The sequence below is a fragment of the Vulpes lagopus genome, chromosome 2 (assembly GCF_018345385.1).
Source record: "Vulpes lagopus strain Blue_001 chromosome 2, ASM1834538v1, whole genome shotgun sequence".
NCBI lineage: Eukaryota > Metazoa > Chordata > Mammalia > Carnivora > Canidae > Vulpes > Vulpes lagopus.
In genome coordinates this window covers 38,993,245-39,015,764 of record NC_054825.1, presented here as the reverse complement: position 1 = coordinate 39,015,764, position 22,520 = coordinate 38,993,245, and the positions used below count along the sequence as shown (strand labels likewise).

General features: G+C 39.6%; 1 protein-coding gene and 1 pseudogene across 1 annotated transcript; both read left to right on the top strand.

The window, feature by feature from the left end:
* Positions 1 to 1,352: 1,352 nt before the first annotated feature.
* LOC121484144 (olfactory receptor 6C74-like) lies at positions 1,353 to 2,306 on the top strand. The gene has a single exon (XM_041742968.1). The coding sequence runs from the start codon at positions 1,353 to 1,355 to the stop codon at positions 2,304 to 2,306; it is 954 nt and encodes a 317-aa protein (XP_041598902.1).
* Positions 2,307 to 10,919: 8,613 nt separating this feature from the next.
* Positions 10,920 to 11,863, top strand: LOC121477004 (annotated as a pseudogene).
* Positions 11,864 to 22,520: the final 10,657 nt, after the last annotated feature.

Sequence of the window (22,520 nt, the reverse complement as noted above, 5' to 3'; positions counted from 1 at the left end):
GATTCTCACTGACTCTGAAAGGTGAGGAGCAACTGGTTGTTGTCGAAAGTGACTAGCAACAGGGTCCAAAGGAAAGTGACCTTTGTTGTTTTTATTTCCTGACTCTCTTCTTTTTTTTCTGACTCTCTTCTGTTATGAAATTCGATGGTTATGTTTAAGTTTGTATTGCGAATCATGAATAGTTAATGTAATAGTTTTAACTAAATCAAAAAATTAAAATACAATTTAATTATGGTGACTTATTCAGTAGAGCACTGATTTCCAACAGATGCCCAAACTCCTTTCTCAAAGATTACATGTCAATTCATCCAGCTTCTAGCTAGACATTGGCATTTTTAAAAAAATGAATGTTCCTCCAGTGATTGTAATGGGAATATAGGTGTAATTCCATCATACTGAAATTTTCCAGTGTAGCAAAAATATTCCTGGAAAACTGTGAATTCCCAGAAAACTGAAAGGTAATTTATGACTTAAACAGAAAGAAAATCTTCTGTTCTGAGAGGTGTGTAGAGTGGGAGGGAAATTGATGTACTCATTAAATGTTTATTCATTGATTCTAAACAACCCAGTCATCACCACCCTTCATCTTTAGACATGGTTTCTCTTAAACCGAAGGACTGGGTAGTTATGAGACACTGAGATAAACTTGGTTTTCTGCTCAGTTTTAAAGTCCTAGGTGAATAACTCAGGCTGAACCAACTTCATGAAAATAACCGGTTTGGAACATGCTAATAAGAAAATGGCTTCTCCCCCTACACTTTCTGTTTCCAGAGTGCTAAAGTCAGCACATTGGAGGGTTTTATATATTGCATATCCTACCTGAAGTTTAGAAATTTACACTATGACCTCATAAAATTATTCTCTGTGGGATGACAGCCTTTATTGTTATCCATTAGTTTTATATGTTACCTGCAAACAATCATTTTCATGTTACAGTGTTTACCTTATAGACTGCTATCCAAAGATATTATTTTCTAAAAAATAAAGTGGCACATTAAAAATTATTACTCAGCCATTAGAAATGACAAATACCCACCATTTGCTTTGATGTGGGGGGACCTGGAGGGTATTATGCTGAGTGAAATAAATCAATCAGAAAAGGACAAAAAATAAAAATAAAAATTACCCTCAAAAATAAACAATAAACCCTCAATTTTTATAGCTTAATAATAGAAAAAGTTCAAAATAATTTATAATACAGCATTTAAATGATATAAAGTGATTCCTTATTCAGAATTGTAGTAGCAAGTAGTCATTTTTTAACAGTGGCCATCAATTAAATTTTTATTTTTTGCTGATAATGTTTTCAGTTTAACATATCCAAGAGAGTTGATGACAGAGAAAAGATCACTATGGAGGTGAGGAATGAGACAGTAATCCGAGGATTCATTCTGGAAGGGTTTCCTACCATCCAGTACTTGGGAAACATCTTCTTCCTGGTACATCTGCTGGCATACGTGGCCTCTATCACAGGAAATATGGTGATCATCATCATCACTTGGGTTGATTATCGTCTCCAGACACCCATGTATATTTTACTTAGCACTTTCTCCTTCTTTGAATGCTGTTTTATCACCACAGTTATTCCTAAACTGCTGTCCATCTTTCTTTCAGGAAGGCAAACAATTTCCTTTACTGCTTGTGTCACACAAGCCTTTTCTTTTCTGTTTTATGGGTCAATAATTTTCTTCCTCATGGCTGTAATGTCCTTAGATCGATACTTGGCCATTTGCAAGCCTCTGCATTACCCAACCATCATGAACCTTAAGACTTGCTTCCTCCTGGTCATGGCCTGTTGTGCTTTGTCCTTCTCTCTCATCACTGGTCTGGTAGTAAAGGTGTTCCGGTTATCCTTCTGCGGTCCCCATGTCATCCCCCATTTTTTCTGTGACCTTGGCCCCCTGATTCATCTCTCCTGTTCTGACACCAGGTCTATTGATATGTTGGCCTTTGTCCTCACTTCCTTTATCCTTTTGACATCCCTTATCATAACCATCATTGCCTATAGCAACATAGTAGTCACAATCCTGCAACTCCCATCAGCCAAGGAGAAAAAGAAAGCTTTCTCCACCTGCTCATCTCACCTCATAGTCCTCTCTCTGATGTATGGCAGCTGTGTCTTTATATATGTGAAACCAAAGCAAACAAACAGGATGGACTCCAACAGGGAGGCTGCGCTTGTGAACACAGTGGTGACCCCGCTGCTCAACCCTGTTATTTATACTCTGCGGAACAAGCAGGTCCACCAGGCTTTGAGAGATGCTCTGTCCTGGGTGAGGTTGCGTAAACAGAGCTTTAGAGGGTAAGTGGATCTTCTTGGTCTTGTAGTTCAATTTCCCACTATTGCAGAAATCTTTTCTGTAGAATCTCTCCCTATGGTGATCTAGCTTATGCTAATTTTCATCTAGATGGGCACTATCCTATTTTACAATACAATACTTTTCACTATTTGGGAATTCCTCTTAGTTCTCTATATTGTGCTGAAAATATCTTCCTTAATTTTCTACTCAGTGGTCTTTTATGAATTCAGCTCAAACAATATTTATGGAGAGCTTAGTATACATACATAATGCAAAGTCTTTAGACTAAGAATAAAAAAGTCACCAATCAGATAACAATTGTTACTGTTTATGGTACATTTTCATGCTTGAGCCTCCTGATACTTTAAAAAATGGGTAGAAACCATTACCATTTTAAGTATTCATGGTTGAAATTTTAGTAACAAATTATTCTGAAAATTACATAAAGTCATAATATAATAGCCTAAAGAAAGTTAATGGTATTGTATTCATTGTATCTTTTATGTAAATGAGTCAGCAGTAAGCTTATTCTCTCTTTGGGTCTATTGGTCTTAGAGGTATAAAAGCTCAGTGTAACTCCATGTGGTTAGAATGGGCACTTTGACTTTGTCATCTTCCCACTGTATCAAATGTTAATAAAATTGTCTTTAACTCTTTCTTGAAATATAAATAAAACGTAAAACCTTAAAATTTTTAAAAAGATTGTATTTATTCTTTTTTTTATTGGAGTTCAATTTGCCAACATATAGCATAACACCCAGTGCTCATCCCACCAAGTGCCCACCCTCAGTGCCCGTCACCCAGTCACACCAAACCCTTGCCCACCTCCCTTTCCACTACCCCTTGTTCATTTCCCAGAGTTAGGTGTCTCTCATATTTTGTCACCCTCACTGATATTTTCACTCATTTTCTCTCCTTTCCCCTTTAAGAGATAAAGAGCATATGTGCACAAACAGGGAGAGGGACAAAAAAGAGAGAGAGAAGCAGACTCCCTGCTGAACATGGAGCCCTATGTAGGGCTCAGTCCCAGGACCCTGGAATCATGATCTGAGCCAAAGGCAGATGCTTAACCAACTGAGCCATCTAAGTACCCCAAAACTTTTAAATGTGTTGAGGTTTTATTCCCTGTAATTGAGGTTGCGAAGCCCTGACCCCAATAGATTGCTGAAAGGTAGGTGATCCCACTACCAAATTCTCTCCCTACATGTAAGAGACATTTTTTCCTAATGTGACTTTAGGTATGGGAGCTGCCACTGACTTCCAGGTTAAGCTAAATTATAGTTGACATTTCATATAGCAAAAACTAAAAAACTCATAATTAGGAAAGTTTAAAAGGAACAAGTGCATTGGTTATTTTAAAAATGAATTAAAATTGGGTCAGTTACTGTGTTTGTTGTCTCAGGAAGGAAGTGGCTCCCGCCTGCAGACAACTGGCCCTAGTGGGAAGTAGTTCCTGTCACATCTGATACAGCATTTACATGGCATGCATTTGATTTTCCATAGGTCTGATTTGAGTGCATATATTCCTTTCCTGTTTGATTTGAGAATTACTTAATATTTAAGGCATAACCTGATGAAGAAGATTTAGACTGTCAAAGAATATTGGATGATTTCAGTTTTTATGTCTGGGAAGGGTATGATTATAAAGTGTCCTGGGGGTCATGATCTTCCAAGGACAGCTGTGTCTCTATATATCCCTTTTTTTCTCCAAAGAAGATAATTTATGAGCCTAATCTAAAAGCAGGGGTTCCCTGTATTTTTGGTTTCTATGCATTAGATAAAACAGCCACTTCTGCCAATGCTCACAGCCCAGCCTCATGAACCAGCTTAGTGTATGAGATAAACCTCACCAATTAACCCAGCCAGAGATTCGGGTACTTCTCAAATCTTTGTGCTCATCCAAACCCTTTGTTTTAGTCATCCAAATCTTTGTTTTTAGTATGCCCCAGGAGACTAAAGTATGCCAAACCCTGTTAGTGCCCTGAGACAGGTAGGAGAGAAGCTAGTCTTTCTAACAGAAGCTGGAAAAGTGGGATGTGTTAGATGTGTGGTCCAATTCCTTCTCTCTTCAGTGAGAAGCTGAGAGAGTGAAAACCCTACTAACTATATACCGAATTGGGATGAGATCCTGTGGCAAATGCCTGCACTCTCATTCACACCACACACTCTGTAAAACCATTGCTTTACTATCAGTCATCCTCAAGGGCCTAATGCATGCTGGGTCCTGTTGGCTCTCAGATACAGGCAGGTTAATTGGAGGCTTTGTTCTACTTCTGGAGCAAGCCAGGGAGAATCAGGCTTCTCACAGGGAGCCCAATGTGGAACACGATCCTGGAAGTCCGGGATCATGTCCTGGGCCAAAAGCAGACACTCAACTGCTGAGCCACCCAGGCAACCCAGCATCTTCTCATTGTTGATGCTGTAAAATGAGAATGCTTCTTCACATGGAAGGGTGAGGTTATGATGAAGGAGCATGGTGCAGGAGAAGGTGTCTTGGAGAAGGTATGTCATGAGGTGAGGCACTGCATCAGGACATTTGTCTTAGCAGCACTTAGGGCTGAATGTAAAAGAAGCTGCCTGTTCCCCTTAACTGGTATAGAAAGGTGGGCAGCAATGTTGCATGTTAACTGGGCTTTTACCCCCTGGGGGTGGCAGAGCCAGAGCTTTCATCAGAACCCTATGTAGTCTGAGAGTTCAGCTGTAGCTCAGACCTGTGGGCAACAAAATGAGGTTGTTTTATATCTCTGCTCCTTTCTGGGGTTTCAGTAGTCTAGGCTGCCACGTAGCCTTGCTGTGTGTGCTATGAAACATTCTGGGCTGTGGAAATAGGGCTTTGCCACCTAAACCACTGGCAACATGAGAGGCATATTCACCCCACTCTGGGACAATAGGCAGTGACAAATGAATTTTCTTCTACTCTCCTTTCCCCTCAGCCCAGAGAAAGAACTTGATTTCTCTTTTTTTTTAAATAATAAATTTATTTTTTATTGGTGTTCAATTTGCCAACATACAGAATAACACCCAGTGCTCATCCCGTCAAGTGACCCCTCAGAGCCCATCACCCATTCACCCCCACCCCCCGCCCTCCTCCCCTTCCACCACCCCTAGTTCCTTTCCCAGAGTTAGGAGTCTTTATGTTCTGTCTCCCTTTCTGATATTTCCTACCCATTTCTTCTCCCGTCCCTTCTATTCCCATTCACTATTATTTATATTCCCAAATGAATGAGAACATAAAATGTTTGTCCTTCTCTGATTGACTTATTTCACTCAGCATAATACCCTTCAGTTCCATCCACGTCAAAGCAAATGGTGGGTATTTGTCATTTCTAATGGCTAATATTCCATTTTATACATAAACCACATCTTCTTTATCCATTCATCTTTCGATGGACATCGAGGCTCCTTCCACAGTGTGGCTATTGTGGACATTGCTGCTAGAAACATCGGGGTGCAGGTGTCCCGGCGTTTCATTGCATCTGTATCTTTGGGGTAAATCCCCAACATTACAATTGCTGAGACGAAGGGCAGGTCTCTTTTTAACTCTTTGAGGAACCTCCACACAGTTTTCCAGAGTGGCTGCACCAGTTCACATTCCCACCAACAGTGTAAGAGGGTTCCCTTTTCTCCGCATCCTCTCCAACATTTGTGGTTTCCTGCCTTGTTAATTTTCCCCATTCTCACTGTTGTGAGGTGGTATCTCATTGTGGTTTTGATTTGTATTTCCCTGATGGCAAGTGATGTGGAGCATTTTCTCATGTGTGTGTTGGCCATGTCCATGTCTTCCTCTGTGAGATTTCTGTTCATGTCTTTTGCCCATTTCATGATTGGATTGTTTGTTTCTTTGGTGTTGAGTTTAATAAGTTCTTTATAGATCTTGGAAACTAGCCCTTTATCTGATACGTCATTTGCAAATATCTTCTCCCATTCTTTTAGTTTTGTTGACTGTATCCTTTGCTGTGCAAAAGCTTCTTATCTTGATGAAGTCCCAATAGTTCATTTTTGTTTTTGTTTCTTTTGCCTTCATGGATGTATCTTGCAAGAAGTTTCTGTGGCTGAGTTCAAAAAGGGTGTTGCCTGTGTTCTTCTCTAGGATTTTGATGGAATCTTGTCTCACATTTAGATCTTTCATCCATTTTGAGTTTATCTTTGTGTATGGTGAAAGAGAGTGGTCTAGTTTCATTCTTCTGCATGTGGATGTCCAATTTTCCCAGCACCATTTATTGAAGAGACTTTTTTTTCCAGTGGATAGTCTTTCCTGCTTTATCGAATATTAGTTGACCATAAAGTTGAGGGTCCACTTCTGGATTCTCTATTCTGTTCCATTGATCCATTTGTCTGTTTTTGTGCCAGTACCACACTGTCTTGATGACCACAGCTTTGTAGGACAACCTGAAATCTGGCATTGTGATGCCCCCAGCTATGGTTTTCTTTTTAAAAATTCCCCTGACTTTTCAGGGTCTTTTCTGATTCCACACAAATCTTAAAATAATTTGTTCTAACTCTCTGAAGAAAGTCCATGGTATTTTAATAGGGATTGCATTAAATGTGTAAATTGCTCTGGGTAACAGTGACATTTTCACAATATTAATTCTGCCAATCCATGAGCATGGAATATGTTTCCATCTCTTTGTGTCTTCCTCAATTTCTTTCAGAAGAGTTCTATAGTTTTTAGGGTATAGATCCTTTACCTCTTTGGTTAAGTTTATTCCTAGGTATCTTATGCTTTTGGGTGCAATTGTAAATGGGATTGACTCCTTAATTTCTCATTCTTCAGTCTCATTGTTAGTGTATAGAAATGCCACTGATTTCTGGGCATTGATTTTGTATCCTGCCACGCTACCAAATTGCTGTATGAGTTCTAGCAATCTTGGGGTGGAGGCTTTTGGGTTTTCTAGGTAGAATATCATGTCATCGGCGAAGAGGGAGAGTTTGACTTCTTCTTTGCCAATTTGAATGCCTTTAATGTCTTTTTGTTGTCTGATTGCTGAGGCGAGGACTTCCAGTACTATGTTGAATAGCAGTGGTGAGAGTGGACATCCCTGTCTTGTTCCTGATCTTAGGGGAAAGGCTCCTAGTGCTTCCCCATTGAGAATGATATTTGCTGTGGGCTTTTCGTAGATGGCTTTTAAGATGTTGAGGACTATTCCCTCTATCCCTACAGTCTGAAGAGTTTTGATCAGGAATGGATGCTGCATTTTGTTAAATGCTTTCTCTGCGTCTAATGAGAGGATCATATGGTTCTTGGTTTTTCTCTTGCTGATATGATGAATCACATTGATTGTTTTACAAGTGTTGAACCAGCCTTGTGTCCTGGGAATAAATCCTACTTGGTCATGGTGAATAATTTTCTTAATGTACTATTGGATCCTTTCGGCTAGTATTTTGTTGAGAATTTTTGCATCCATGTTCATCAAGGACATTGGTCTATAATTCTCCTTTTTGGTGGGGTCTTTGGTTTTGGAATTAAACTCATAGAACAAGTTTGGAAGTACTCCATCTCTTTCTATCTTTCCAAACAGCTTTAGTAGAAGAGGTATGGTTTCTTCTTTCAACGTTTGATAGAATTCCCCTGGGAAGCCATCTGGGCCTGGACTCTTGTGTCTTGGGAGGTTTTTGATGACTGCTTCAATTTCCTCCCTGGTTATTGGCCTCTTCAGGTTTTCTATTTCTTCCTCTTCCAGTTTTGGTACTTTGTGGCTTTCCAGAAATGCGTCCATTTTTTTCTAGATTGCCTAATTTATTGGCATAGAGCTGTTCATAATGTTTTTAAAATCGTTTGTATTTCCTTGGTGTTGGTGGTGATCTCTCCTTTCTCATTCATGATTTTATTAATCTGAGTCTTCTCTCTCTTCTTTTTAATAAGGCTGGCTAATGGTTTATCTACCTTATTAATTCTTTCAAAGAACCAACTCCTGGTTTTATTGATCTGTTCCACAGTTCTTCTGGTCCTGATTTGTTTGAGTTCAGCTCGATTCCTTATTAACTCTCTTCTGCTGGGTGTAGGATCTATTTGCCGTTTTTTCTCTAGGTCCCTTAGGTGTAAGGTTAGCTTTTGTATTTGAGTTCTTTCCAGTTTTTGAATGGATGCTTGTATTGCAATGTATTTCCCCCTCAGGACTGCTTTTGCTGCATCCCAAAGATTTTGAACGGTTGTATCTTCATTCTCATTAGTTTGCATGAATCTTTTTAATTCTTTCTTAATTTCCCGGCTGATCCTTTCTTCTTTTAGCAGAATGGTCCTTAACCTCCACGTGTTTGAAGTCCTTCCAAACTTCTTGTTGTGATTTAGTTCTAATTTCAAGGCATTATGGTCTGAGAATATGCAGGGGATGATCCCAATCTTTTGGTATCGCTTAAGACCCGATTTGTGACCCAGTATTTGGTGTATTCTGGAGAAAGTTCCATGTGCACTTGAGAAGAATGTGTATTCAGTTGAGTTTGGATGTAGATATCTGTAGATATCTGTGAAATCCATCTGGTCCAGTGTATCATTTAAAGCTCTCGCTTCTTTGGAGATGTTGTGCTTAGAAGACCTATCGAGTGTAGAAAGCACTGGATTGAAGTCACCAAGTATAAGTGTATTATTATCTAAGTATGTCTTAACTTTGGTTATTAATTGATTGATATATTTTGCAGCTCCCACATTCGGGGCATATATATTGAGGATTGTTAAGTCCTCTTGTTGGATAGATCCTTTGAGTATGATATAGTGTCCCTATTCATCTCTCACTGCAGTCTTCGGGGTAAATTTTAGTTTATCTGTTATAAGGACGGGTACCCCTGCTTTCTTTTGTGGACCATATGAATGGTAAATATTTCTCCAACCTTTTATTTTCAGGCTGTAGGTATCCTTCTGTCTAAAATGAGTCTCTTTTAGACAGCCAATAGATGGGTCCTGCTTTTTTAACTAGTCTGAAACCCTGCGCCTTTTGATGGGATCATTAAGCCCAAAGAACTTGATTTCTTGAATGACAATAGCTGTAAGAGGAGGAAGTCCTGCCCTCCTATGAGGTGACAGTTGTTTGTGCCTGGCCTTAAGGACCCTGGTGACTTGGTAGACTTACTGGGTTCAACAGGACAGAAGCAGAAGCTCCACTCAGGTGAGCAGTTTGATTTCATGAGCAGCTCTTCAGAGGACCTGGCCCAGGGTGGGTTAGTAAGAGTAACACATTCCACACAGCTGACTTTTAGCCTAGTATTGAGATGTTAGAGTCAAACACCAATATAAGAGAAGTTGCTCATTGAGAGGACTGAAGAGAAAAGAATGTTCCCTGAACTTGGTTCTGAGAGTGAGTGCATGAGTTCCAGGTGCCCAGCATATCCTCTTAAGTGGGATAATCCTATGAATTTTGTCATTCCCACCTTCCTCACAAGACAGCATGAGTCCTGGAGAGGGTACAGGGATGGCAAATCCTGAATTTACAATTTATGTCCTGTTGTTAGGCAGCCCCTAACAACAATCCTCTGGTCTCTAGTCTTATCTATAAAGTGATTTTGTTAAAGTAGATCCTTTCTAAGTCCCATTTCAATCCATTGAACAACAATTCATCAGTGATACTAAGTATGGATAGAAACAATTAAGATAAATAAAGCTAATCCTTACTTAAGTAAGAAAGATAATCAACAATAAATTTGTTTCCATTTAAAAATATTTTATTATTGTATTTTTAAACAGCAGGTCTCTGGATTTGGGCATTCAGGCTAAAGTCCCAGATATGTGACCTAAACTCTCTGGAACTCTATAAGGTTCCATTACTGCTTCTGTAGAAGAAGGGGCTCATGATTATTGTAAAGCAGAATAAAAATACTGAATGTCAGTGACCAGCATAGTACCATGCTTAAGCCCTCAACACATGATGATGATGTCAAGTTGTACCATAGAATGTGTGGCATCACTAAAAGGAATATTCAAAAGGAATATTACTAATATTAGTGTTATGCCTTATTAGAAATTGAAACATTATAAAAAAATAAAAAGTGTGGGCAGCCCTGGTGGCCCAGCAGTTTAGCGCTACCTTCAGCCCAGGGCATGATCCTGGAGACCCAGTCAATTTCCATGTCTGGCTCCCTGCATGGAACCTACTTCTCCCTCTGCCTCCCTCTGCCTCTCTCTCTCTCTCTCTCTCTCTGCCTCTCATGAATAAATAAAATCTTTAAAAATAGTAAGTGTTGTATAACTATGACAATGTCAACAGCCATGCATACAGATGATGTTCTATATAAGCATTATATTAATGATAATAACATTACAATTAGACTTTGAGGAACACATAGGAATCATTGGCATCATATGCCAAGTGAGTTACATGCTTTATCTTATTCTCACAAGAACATGACAGTTAGATCCCATCATCTTCATTCTGCAGAAGGTGAAAGTGAAGTTGACAAAGGCTAACTAACTTTCCAAAGATGACCCTTCTCTCAGGAGTTAAAACTCAGTATTGAACCAGTATTGAACTCAAGTCCTTCTGATTCAGAACCAACTAGCTAATCCAAATTCCTCTCAGCCTAGCCACTCTCTTGGTTAGTCAGATAACTTAATCGTGCTCCTGTAAAATCTTTGTGCATGCTGATTTTAGTTTAAGACCAGCAGTGATGCTATAGTGGGAAGAGATGCCCATGGAAATGGAGAATGTTACAACTGTCCAAGAATTCACCCTGGAGGGATTTCCTGCCATCCAGGATCCTCTTCCTCGTGCCCCTGCTGGCATACCTGGCATCCATTTCAGGCAATGTTGTCATAATGACCATCACCTGTGCTGACGCCCGGCTCCACATGCCTATGTACTTTTTCCTCAGCATTTTCTCCTTTGTGGAGTGTTGTTTCATAAATACCATTATTCCTAAGTTGTTAGTCATCTTTCTCTGAGGCAAGCAAACCATTTCCTTTCCTGCCTGTTTCATACAGCCTTTGCCTTTTTATTTCTGGGAGCAGCAGGTTTCTTCCTCATAGCAGTGACATCTCAGGATTGGTATGTGGCCATTTGCAAGCCTCTGCATTACCCAATCATCATGAACCTGAAGACTTGCTTCCTTCTGGTCATGGCCTGATGTGCTTTGGACTTCACTCTCATCACTTGTCTGGTAGTAAATGTTTCCCAGTAAATATTTCCCAGTTATCCTTCTATGGTCCCAATGTCATCCCCCATTTTTTCTGTGACCTTGGCCCCCTGATTCATCTCTCCTGTTCTGACACCAGGTCAGATATGTTGGCCTTTGTCCTCACTTCCTTTATCCTTTTGACATCCCTTATCATAACCATCATTGCCTATAGCAACATAGTAGTCACAATCCTGCAACTCCCATCAGCCAAGGAGAAAAAGAAAGCTTTCTCCACCTGCTCACCTCACCTCATAGTCCCCTCTCTGATGTATGGCAGCTGTGTCTTTATGTGTCTATATGTGAAACCAAAGCAAACGAACAGGATGAACTCCAACAGGGAGGCTGCCTTTGTGAACACAGTGGTAACCCTGCTTCTCAACTCTGTCATTTATACTCTGTGGAACAAGCAGGTCAATAAGGCTCTGACAGACACAATGCGTGGAATGAAAATATCAAGATGAAAAAAAAAATTGCATGGCCTTGGAGTAGAGGACTTCCGAGCACTATTTGTCTTCATTCTAGCCACGAAAGCAGTCCAAAGAGTTGTAGTACAGGGTCTTTGGTAGACCACTCTTGAACTCTGCACTTTCATAGCAAAATGAAAATCTTTCTTTTCAAGTCCACAATTTATTTTGATGTGCATAGCTATCTTCTCCCTAAATATTCCACATATTGATGACATTTGATTAATTGCAAAACACTTTTTTATTCTTCCATCTGATGTAAACCATGTGCTTGAATTTTCCAAAATTTAGCAACTCGTATACTTATTATTTCACCTCTACCTAGCTATAAACATGGTTGAACAGAATTAGTAGATATTTACCAAAAGACATTTAGATTTAATGATAGAAGATTGTATATTTGGCTGTAGTTATGAAGGAAATAATAGGAATAGTACCAATGCCTTGGTTCACATTCCCTCCATGTCTAACCCATGGATGTAATAATCATAGTGTCATAGTACTCTTCACCTTGGAATATATTTGGTTTGCTTCAGGTGTGTTCTTAGATGCTGATCTTAGCCCTTAGCTTAGCTACATATGTGAATCAATCCCATGCTGGAGAGAAACCAGAATTATTCTCAGTCATAGGCCCTTCTCTAAGGAGAGAGAATACACATAGTAGTCCATGATAGTAATACTCTTAATACCTGAATTAATTTTTGTAGCTCCAGCCCCTCATATGTATAAAGCATACTTATAATTGGTTCCCATCCTAAAGCTGCTACCACAGAATGCTTGTGTATATTGGTGGAAGGGAGCACTAATATTTCTATAATTTCTTCCAAAGATTCAGGTTGAGTTAATCTAAGTCATTTGCTAATCTTCACATTAATAATGAAAATAAACAAATAAAACATCTTTCCTTGTTGACTTATTGGCCAACCATAAAGTTATCTTCTGATTGATAACCTATTTGAAAACCAACATTTCCGTAATCTCAATCCTTACACTTTGTATACTTTTTACACCTGTTTTCTAGCTAGGATGTGTCTATTTTTTCTTCAGTGGAAGCATCTCTAAAAAGATTAACAACATAAGAAACAACAGGTGTTGGCAAAGATGCTGAGATAGGGGAACCCTCTTACATTGTTGGTGGGAATGCAAACTGATACAGTCACTCTTGTGAACAGTATAGAGGTTCCTCAAAAAGTTAAAAACAGAACTACTCTACAATCCAGCAATTGCACTACTATGGATTTACACGAGGAATGCAAAAATAGTGATTCAATGGCATACATGCACCCTGATGTTACAGTAACATTATTAACAATAGCCAAATTATGGAGAGAAGCCTTATTTCCATCAACTAATGAATGGATAAAGAAAATGTGGCATAAACATATGTATTTATATGTACACACAATGGAATATTACTCAGCCATAAAGAGAATGAAGTCTTGCCATTTGCACCAATGTGGATGGAGGTAGAGTGTATTGTGCTAAGCATAGTAAATCAGTGAGAGGTAAATGCCATATGATTTCACTCATGAAGATTTTAAGAAATAAAACAAACAAGCACGTGGGAAAAAACAGAGACAGGCAAACCAAGAAACAGAATGTTAACTCTAGAGAACAAACTGATGGCTACTAGAGGGGATAGGAAGGAATATTATCACAATAGGTGTATGTTAATTGATTGGATATAAATAAAAACTTTAAAAAATAAAATAAAAAAGATAAACACATTTTTAAAAATAATAAATTTATTTTTTATTGGTGTTCAATTTGCCAACATACAGAATAACACCCAGTGTTCATCCCGTCAAGTGCCCCCCTCAATGCCACACATTTTTAAAAAATGATTTACTTATTTATTTGAGAGAGAGAGCATGTGAGCAGGGGAAGAGCAGGCAAAAGGGAGAGAAAATCCTGAAGCAGACTCCCTGCAGAATGTGGAGCCCAACAAGGACCCTGGGATCACAACTTGAACTGAAATAAAGAGTTGGTCATTTAACTGACTGAGCCATCCAGATGCGCTCACAATTTTTATTTTGTTTACTTTTAACCCAAACCCTGAGATTAGATAATCTCAAATACATTTTATGAAACATATCCTATACCATGATTAGATCCTATTTGGCCTTGATGGTCCCATTACAAAGTTCAGGCTTCATCTGATTGACAATGAAGAAGTATAAAAAAGGACCTAAAAAATCACAGATGATTCACTGTATACATTGTATTAAAAAAAGTTTGGAAAAGCCAAGATCAGAATAAGAAATTTGGTACAGACACTGTTACAGGAACTGGAAAAAAGAGAAAAGAATGATGGCTTAGGGGGCAGCCCGAGTGGCTCAGCAGTTTAGTGCTGCCTTTAGCCCAGGGTGTGATCGTGGAGACCTGGGATCAAGTCCCATGTCAGGCTACCTGCATGGAGCCTGCTTCTCCCTCTGCCTGTGTCTTTGCCTCTCTCTCTCTCTCTGTCTATCATGAATAAATAAATAAAATATTTTTTGAAAAAAAGAATGATGGCTTAGGGAAGTGGCACTGGGAATGGAATGCAAAGGGACCAGAGTAGACTCTGAATCATCTGCATTGGATAAGCCTGGTGAGGTTTCAACTAACAGTCAACTTCCAAAAACACATAAGTCACATTCTCTATAAAATATGGAGATTGAGCCAGATAATCTCTAGAGTCCACTTGAAAATACTCATGGACATAGCAATAGGATACTACAGGAAAATGAAAATAATGTTCCACCCTGAGAACTGAAAGAGTGAAGAGTGTATTGAAGTGGAGGAGATTTGGTAATGAAGGAATAAATCAAAGAATTGTGATCAAACTATTGAAAAGTGTGTGAGCCTCCCAACGTTTTAGTCAAGATTGGATAATAATTTATTATATTTAGACCAATTAAGTGCATTTTATATTACCTTGATATATACTATGATTGAAAAGTGAACTTGACAAACATGATAATGAAGACATGAAATCCAAAACTGACTCTAATTCCAGGCTGGTCATTACCACAGATGGTACCAAGTGAATGACAAACCCTAATGTGGGGAGTGATGCATTAGATTCTGGTGCTATAAAATGTTTTATTTAGACAAATATCCTAAGCTAATTCTGTACTAAAGATACTTCCAATCATAATTTTTATTTTATTTTTTATTTTTTTTCCAATCATAATTTTTAAACCACTTCTCTGGTACATGATTGGTATAAAAAAATCTGTAGATACTTGCTGTGTTTAAGGTAAGTATATACCCTTGAAGCCATCATGACTCTCAATACCATTAACTTATCTATCACCTCCAAATATTTCTTCCTGGTCACTTTGCTGTTGTTTTTTGCCCTTACATGCTAGACAAAAACATTTAACTTAAGATATACCCACTTAGAAAATTTTAAAGTAGGCAATGAAGTACCTTTAATCATAGGCCCAATGTTACACAGATTTCCAGAACTCATTTATTACGTATAATTGAAACTTGATCAGTGCCTTCCTATTTCGCTTCCTCTCTAACCCTTGACAGCTACCACTCTACTCTCTGCTTCTATGTATTTGATTAGATGCCACGTATAAGTGAAATAAGTCAATCGGAGAAGGACAAACATTATATGGTTCCATTCATTTGGGGAATATAAATAATAGTGAAAGGGAATAGAAGGGAAAGGAGAAGAAATGGGTAGGAAATATCAGAAAGGGAGACAGAACATGAAGACTCCTAACTCTGGGAAACGAACTAGGGGTGGTGGAAGGGGAGGAGGCCAGGGGGTGGGGGTGAATGGGTGATGGGCACTGAGGGGGGCACTTGACAGGGTGAGCACTGGGTGTTATTCTGTATGTTGGTAAATTGAACACCAATAAAAAATAAATTTATTATTAAAAAAAGGGAGATCAGGCACTGTTTGTCTTTTGATTCTGGCTTATTTTACTCAGAATAATGTCCTCCAGACATATACATGTTGGTGTGAGTGGCACAATCTTTTTGTAAAGTCTGGATGATATTCCATGTATATCTCACTTTCTTATCCATTCTTTACATGGACTTTACATGGACATGAATAAAGGAAAAGTCCTTTATTTCCACATCTTAGCTACTGCGAAAAATACTGTAATGAACATGGGAGCACAAATATCTCTTTGAGATCTATATTTAAATTCTTTTGGATATTTATAACCTGAGGTGGGAATGCTGAATTGAATGGCAATTCTATCTTCAAATTTTTCAGAAAGCACTATATTGTTGATCAAAGTGGCTGCACCAATTTTCATTTTCATCAATAGTGTAGGAGAATTCCTTTTTCTGCATATTTTTGCTGACATTTCTTATCCTTTGTTTTTTTGGTTTTTGTTATTTTTTATTGTTTTTTGTTGTTTTTTATTGTTATTGTTGTTTTATTAATACTAATCTTTTTTTAAAAAGATTTATTTATTTATTTATGATAGACATAGAGAGAGAGAGAGAGAGAGAGGCAGGGACACAGGAGGAGGGAGGCTCTATGCCAGGAGCCTGGCGTGGGACTTGATCCGGGGACTCCAGGATTGCGCCCTGGGCCAAAGGCAGGCTCTAAACCACTGAGCCACCCAGGGATCCCCTACTAATACTAACCTAAATAAGGGTGAGGTGATATCTCCTTGTGGTTTTACTTGTAGTTTTCCCTTAGTGATGTTTGCATTTCTATTTGTGATGGTGATCATCTTTCATATACCTGTTGACCATATGTATATCCTTTATGGATGTTAGTTTCTCTTCCCATCTTCTTTAGTTTGGATTTTTTTTGGTGTCTTTATACTTTGGAGATTTCATAGAAAAGGTGATTTTGGAAGACACAAGGAATTTTCCTTATTTTATTTATTTTATTTTTTATTGGAATTCAATTTGCCAAAATATAGCATAACACCCAGTGCTCATCCCATCAAGTGCCCGCCTCAGTGCCCGTCACCCAGTCACCCCCACCCCCCGCCCACCTCACTTTCCACCTCACCTCTTATTCGTTTCCCAGAGTTAGGAGTCTCTCATGTTCTGTCTCCCTTTCTGATATTTCCCACTCATTTTTTCTCCTTTCCCCTTTATTCCCTTTCACTATTTTTTATATTCCCCAGATGAATGAGACCATATAATGTTTGTCCTTCTCTGATTGACTTAGTTCACTCAGCATAATACCCTCCAGTTCCATCCACGTTGAAGCAAATGGTGGGTATTTGTCTTTTTTAATGGCTGAGTAATATTCCAATGTATAAATAGAACACAGCTTCTTTATCCATTTATCTTTCGATGGACACTGAGGCTCCTTCCACAGTTTGGCTATTGTGGACATTGCTACTATAAACATCGTGGTGCAGGTGTCCCAGCGTTTCATTGCATCTGTATCTTTGGGGTAAATCCCCAGCAGTGCAATTGCTGGGTCGTAGGGCAGGTCTATTTTTAACTCTTTGAGGAACCTCCACACAGTTTTCCAGAGTGGCTGCACCAGTTCACATTCCCACCAACAGTGTAAGAGGGTTCCCCTTTCTCCATATCCTCTCCAACATTTGTTGTTTCCTGCCTTGTTAATTTTCCTCATTCTCACTGGTGTGAGGTGGTATCTCATTGTGGTTTTGATTTGTATTTCCCTAATGGGCAGTGATGCGTGGAGCATTTTCTCATGTGCTTGTTGGCCATGTCTATGTCTTTCCTCTGTGAAATTTCTGTTCATGTCTTTTGCCCATTTCATGATTGGATTGTTTGTTTCTTTGCTGTGAGTTTAATAAGTTCTTTATAGATCTTGGAAACTAACCCTTTATCTGATACGTCATTTGCAAATATCTTCTCCCATTCTGTAGGTTGTCTTTTAGTTTTTTTGACAGTTTCTTGCACTGTGCAAAAGCTTCTTATCTTGATGTAGTCCCAATAGTTCATTTTTGCTTTTTGTTTCTCTTGCCTTCATGGATGTATCTTGCAAGAAGTTACTGTGGCCAAGTTCAAAAAGGATGTTGCCTGTGTTCTCCTCTAGGATTTTGATGGAATCTTGTCTCACATTTAGATCTTTCATCCATTTTGAGTTTATCTTTGTGTATGCTGTAAGAGAATGGTCTAGTTTCATTCTTCTGCATGTGGATGTCCAATTTTCCCAGCACCATGTATTGAAGAGACTGTCTGTTTTTCCAGTGGATAGTCTTTCCTCCTTTGTCGAATATTAGTTGGCCATAAAGTTAAGGGTCCACTTCTGGATTCTCTATTCTGTTCCATTGCAATGTATTTCCCCCTCAGGACTGCTTTTGCTGTATCCCAAAGGTTTTGAATGGTTGTATTTTCATTCTCATTAGTTTCCATGAATCTTTTTAATTCTTCTCTAATTTCCTGGTTGACCCTTTCATCTTTTAACAAGATGGTCCTTAACCTCCACATGTTTGAAATCCTTTCAAACTTCTTCTTGTGATTTAGTTCTAATCAAAGCATTATGGTCTGAAAATACGCCGGGGACAATCCCAATCTTTTGGTATTGGTTAAGACCTGATTTGTGACCCAGTATGTCGTCTCTCTGGAGAAAGTTCTATGTGCACATGAGAAGAATGTGTATTCAGTTGCGTTTGGATGTAAAGTTCTGTAAATATCTGTGAAATCCATCTGGTCCAGTTTATCATTTAAAGCTCTTGTTTCTTTGGGGATGTTGAGCTTAGAAAATCCATCAATTTTAGAAAGTGCTAGATTGAAGTCACCAAGTATAAGTGTATTATTATATAACTATGTCTTAACTTAGGTTATTAAATGATTGATATACTTGGCAGCTCCCACTATTGGGGCATAAATACTCATGATTGTTAGGTCCTCTTGTTGGATAGACTCTTTTAAGTATGATATAGTATCCGTCTTCATCTCTCACTACAGTCTTCGAGATAAACTTTAGTTTATCTGATATAAGGATGGGTACCCCTGCTTTCTTTTGAGGACCATTTGAATGGTACATGGTTTACAACCTTTTATTTTCAGGCTGTAGGTGTCCTTCTGTCTAAAATGAGTCTCTTGTAGACAGAAAATAGATGGATCTTGCTTTTTTATCGAGTCTGAAACCCTGCGCCTTTTGATGGGGTCATTAAGCCCATTCACATTCAGAGTTACTATTGAAAGATATGAATTTAGTGTCAGTCCCTGTTTTTGTGGATTGTTCCCTTGGATCCTCTATTACAGAATCCTCCTTAGTATTTCTTGCAGAGCTGGCTTTGTGGTCACACATTCTTTCAGTTTCTGCCTATCTTGGAAGCTCTTTATCTCTCCTATTCTGAATGGGAGCCTTGGTGGATAGAGTATTCTTGCCTGCATGTTCTTCTCACTTAGGACCCTGAATATATCTTACCAGCCCTTTCTGGCCTGCCAGGTCCCTGTGGAGAGGTCTACTGTTAATCTAATATTTCTTCCCATATAAGTTAGGGATCTCTTGTGCCCTGCCACTTTAAGGATTTTCTCTTTATCTTTGGAATTTGCAAGTTTCGTTATTCAATGTCGAGGTGTTGAATGGTTCTTATTGATTTTAGGGGGGGGGACCTTTCTATTTCCTGTATCTGAATGCCTGTTTCCCTCCCCAAGTTAGGGAAGTTGTCAACTATGATTTGTTCGGGGCCTCTGTCCCTTTCGGCGCCCTCTGGAACCCCAATTAAATGTAGATTTTTCCTTCTGAGGCTGTCATTTATTTCCCTTAACCTTTTCTGATGGTCTTTTAATTGTTTTTCTCTTTCTTCCTCAGCTTCCTTCCTTGCCATCAATTTGTCTTCTATGTCCCTCACTCTTTCTTCTACCTCAATAACCCTCGTTGTAGCACATCCCGTTTGGATTGCATCTCATTTAATTGATTTTTAATTTCGACCTGATTGGATCTAAATTCTGCAGTCATGAAGTCTCTTGAATCCTTTATGCTTTTTTCCAGAGCCACCAGTAGCTTTTTAATTGTGCTTCTGAATTGATTTTCTGACATTGAATTGGATTCCAAATTCTGTAACTCTTGGGAGAGAGTCCTGTTTCTGATTCTTTCTTTTGTGGTTAGTTCTTTCTAGTCATTTTGCTCAGTGCACAGTGGCTAAAAATGAATTGTACCGGAAAAAGGAAGGGAAAAAAAAAAGGAGGGGTATCCTCTGGTTCTATATACTGTAATTCCCTTGTCTTCCCCTGTTTCTCTCCAGCGCTGCTCCGTCACTTGCTCTTCCCCTGACCTTCTTGCTGGGGTTCTGGGGCAGGGGCCTGCTGTGCTGTTTCTGAGATGTGTGGACCTGGGGATGCTGCCCTGCGCCCTGCCAGGTGCATGGCTCAGTGGGAGCTGTTTATCGTGTGAGACCCCTGTTCCCCTGCAGCCCCTCCCCTTCTAGGCACAGAGTGACACCAGGAGCAAGAACCACATTGGTGGCGGCCAGCCTTCCAGCTCTGGAGTCCGCTTCCACAGTAACTAAGACAGTATCCCAGTCCACACAGGCCTGGATGCTCTGGGGGTGGGAGGCGCTGATCTGTAGAGCTCCGGGGCACCCCGCGGCAGGAACTTCCTCGCTTTCCTCTTCCTTCCCCGCCTTGCCTGTCCTGGGGGAATGCAGGATCCTGGGTTGTGTCTCCCTGCACCCTGGGATCCGGGGCTCTCGCTGCTGGAAATGTGTTCCCAGGGCGTGGCTCCCAAATGCAGCAGGGCACAGCTCTCTCCACCCGAACCCACCACCTGAGCTTTCTGGAGGCCCAGTGGGCGTGCTAGGCCCTTTACCACGTTTGGCCCACGGTCTCCCTGGTGATCTCTCTCCCAGGCCCACTTCCTCTGTTAGTGTCCTGGGGAACCTGGAGGCATCCCTGCCCCTTCTGCAGTTCCTGTGCTAACCTGATTTCTGTGCTAAGTGCCTTTCTTTTTGTGAAGAATCCAGTGCAGATTTTTTAAAGTTCTTCTCTAGGTGCTGGGCTTTCCTGTCCCTGTAGGCTTTTGCCACAGGCCTTAGCTGGGGTCCGCGGGGGGCCCCTCCCCCATTGATTGTTATTTATTTATTTATTTATTTATTTATTTATTTATTTATTTTCCATCTTCCTACCTTTGTTAGAAGCACAAACCCTTCTCTCCATAGCGTTCCAGCTGTTCTCTCTTTAAATCTAGGGTGGAATTCCTAGGTTTTCAGGATGATTTGAAAGTTATCAAGGTAAGTTGGTGGGGACAGGTGACTTGGGAACCCAACTACTCCGCCATCTTGCCCTGCCCCCTCCTCATGGTCTTTTAATTGTTTTTCTTTTTCTTCCTCAGCTTCCTTCCTTGCCATCAACTTCTCTTCTATTTTGCTCATTCTTTCTTCTACCTCATTAACCCTCATCGTTAGGACTTTCAGTTTGGACTGCATCTCATTTAATTGATTTTTAATTTCAGCCTGATGAGATCCAAATTCTGCAGTCATGAAGTCTCTTGAATCCTTTATGCTTTTTTCCAAAGCCACCAGTAGCTTTATTATTATGCTTCCGAATTGGCTTTCTAACATCGAATTGTAATCCAAGTTCTGTAACTCTGTGGGAGAGAGTACTGTCTCTGATTCTTTCTTTTGTGGTGCGTTCTTCCTTCTGATCATTTTTCTCAGTGCAGAGTGGATGTATGAACAGGCTGAGTCAAGAATATAAACCATGCCCTAAGTAAATTTCAGCCTAGATGATTATGCCGAGGTCAGAGACCAGAATTGAAAACAAAAATCAGAACAAAATAAAACAAAAGGACCACTCAAGTGAAAAGCAAATTTTAAAACAAAATAGTAAAAAATAAAAGGCCAAGAATACCAAAGAAGAAGAAAACAAAAAGAAGAGAAAAAAGCAAAGGTAAAGAGGAAAAAGAAAAGAAAAAAGAGAAGAAAAGAAAGGGGGGACTGGGAGATGTTCGTGGTGGCAAAGTTGTAGGGGAGGGAGAATGTAGTCTACCTGAGGGGTCCTAGAGGGTGATCCTCTTGGTTCTGAGTATATTAAATTCTGTATGTTAGAAGATGCTCAGTCCCAAATTTATATAAACCAGAAATACTTGTAGAAGGCCCCAACATTGTCCACCTAAACATAAATGAGATAAAAGAGGGGGGCAGAATGGGAATGAGGAATCTCACAGAATGAACCAGCATGGTATACCACTTGGTTCTGAGTGCATGCTGGTCATGTTTTAGAAGGTATTAACTTCTGCCATTGTAGAACAAAATGAGGCAGGGAAAGCAAAAAATACTGAACAAAAAGACATCTTGTATATCTTGCCAAGTTGAGTATGTTTAAGGGAATCAAGAAGTGGGAAATATATGTAGGACCTATAATTGTAGAAATATGAATGTCAAAAAGGAAGAAACTTAAAAATTAAGATGTAGTAAAATATTGTAGCTAAGGTGGAAAAGAGAAAAAAATTGGAAATTTACAGTGTGGTATAAAAACACATTTTACTAGGAAAAGGAAGAAAAAATAGAAGGGGTATCTTCTGGTTCTATATACTGTAAATCCCTCGACTTCCCCTGTAGCTTTCCAGCTTGCTCGGTCAAGAACTTGCCCTTCCCATGTCCTTCCAGCTGGTCTTCTGGGTAGGGGCCTGCTGTGCTGATTCTCAGGTGTGTACACCTGGGGGAGATGTCCCGCCAGCCCCCTGCTGGATCCTGGGCTCAGTGAGAGCTGTTTATCCTGAGAGGCCTTTTTTCCTTGGCAGCCCCCTGTCTTA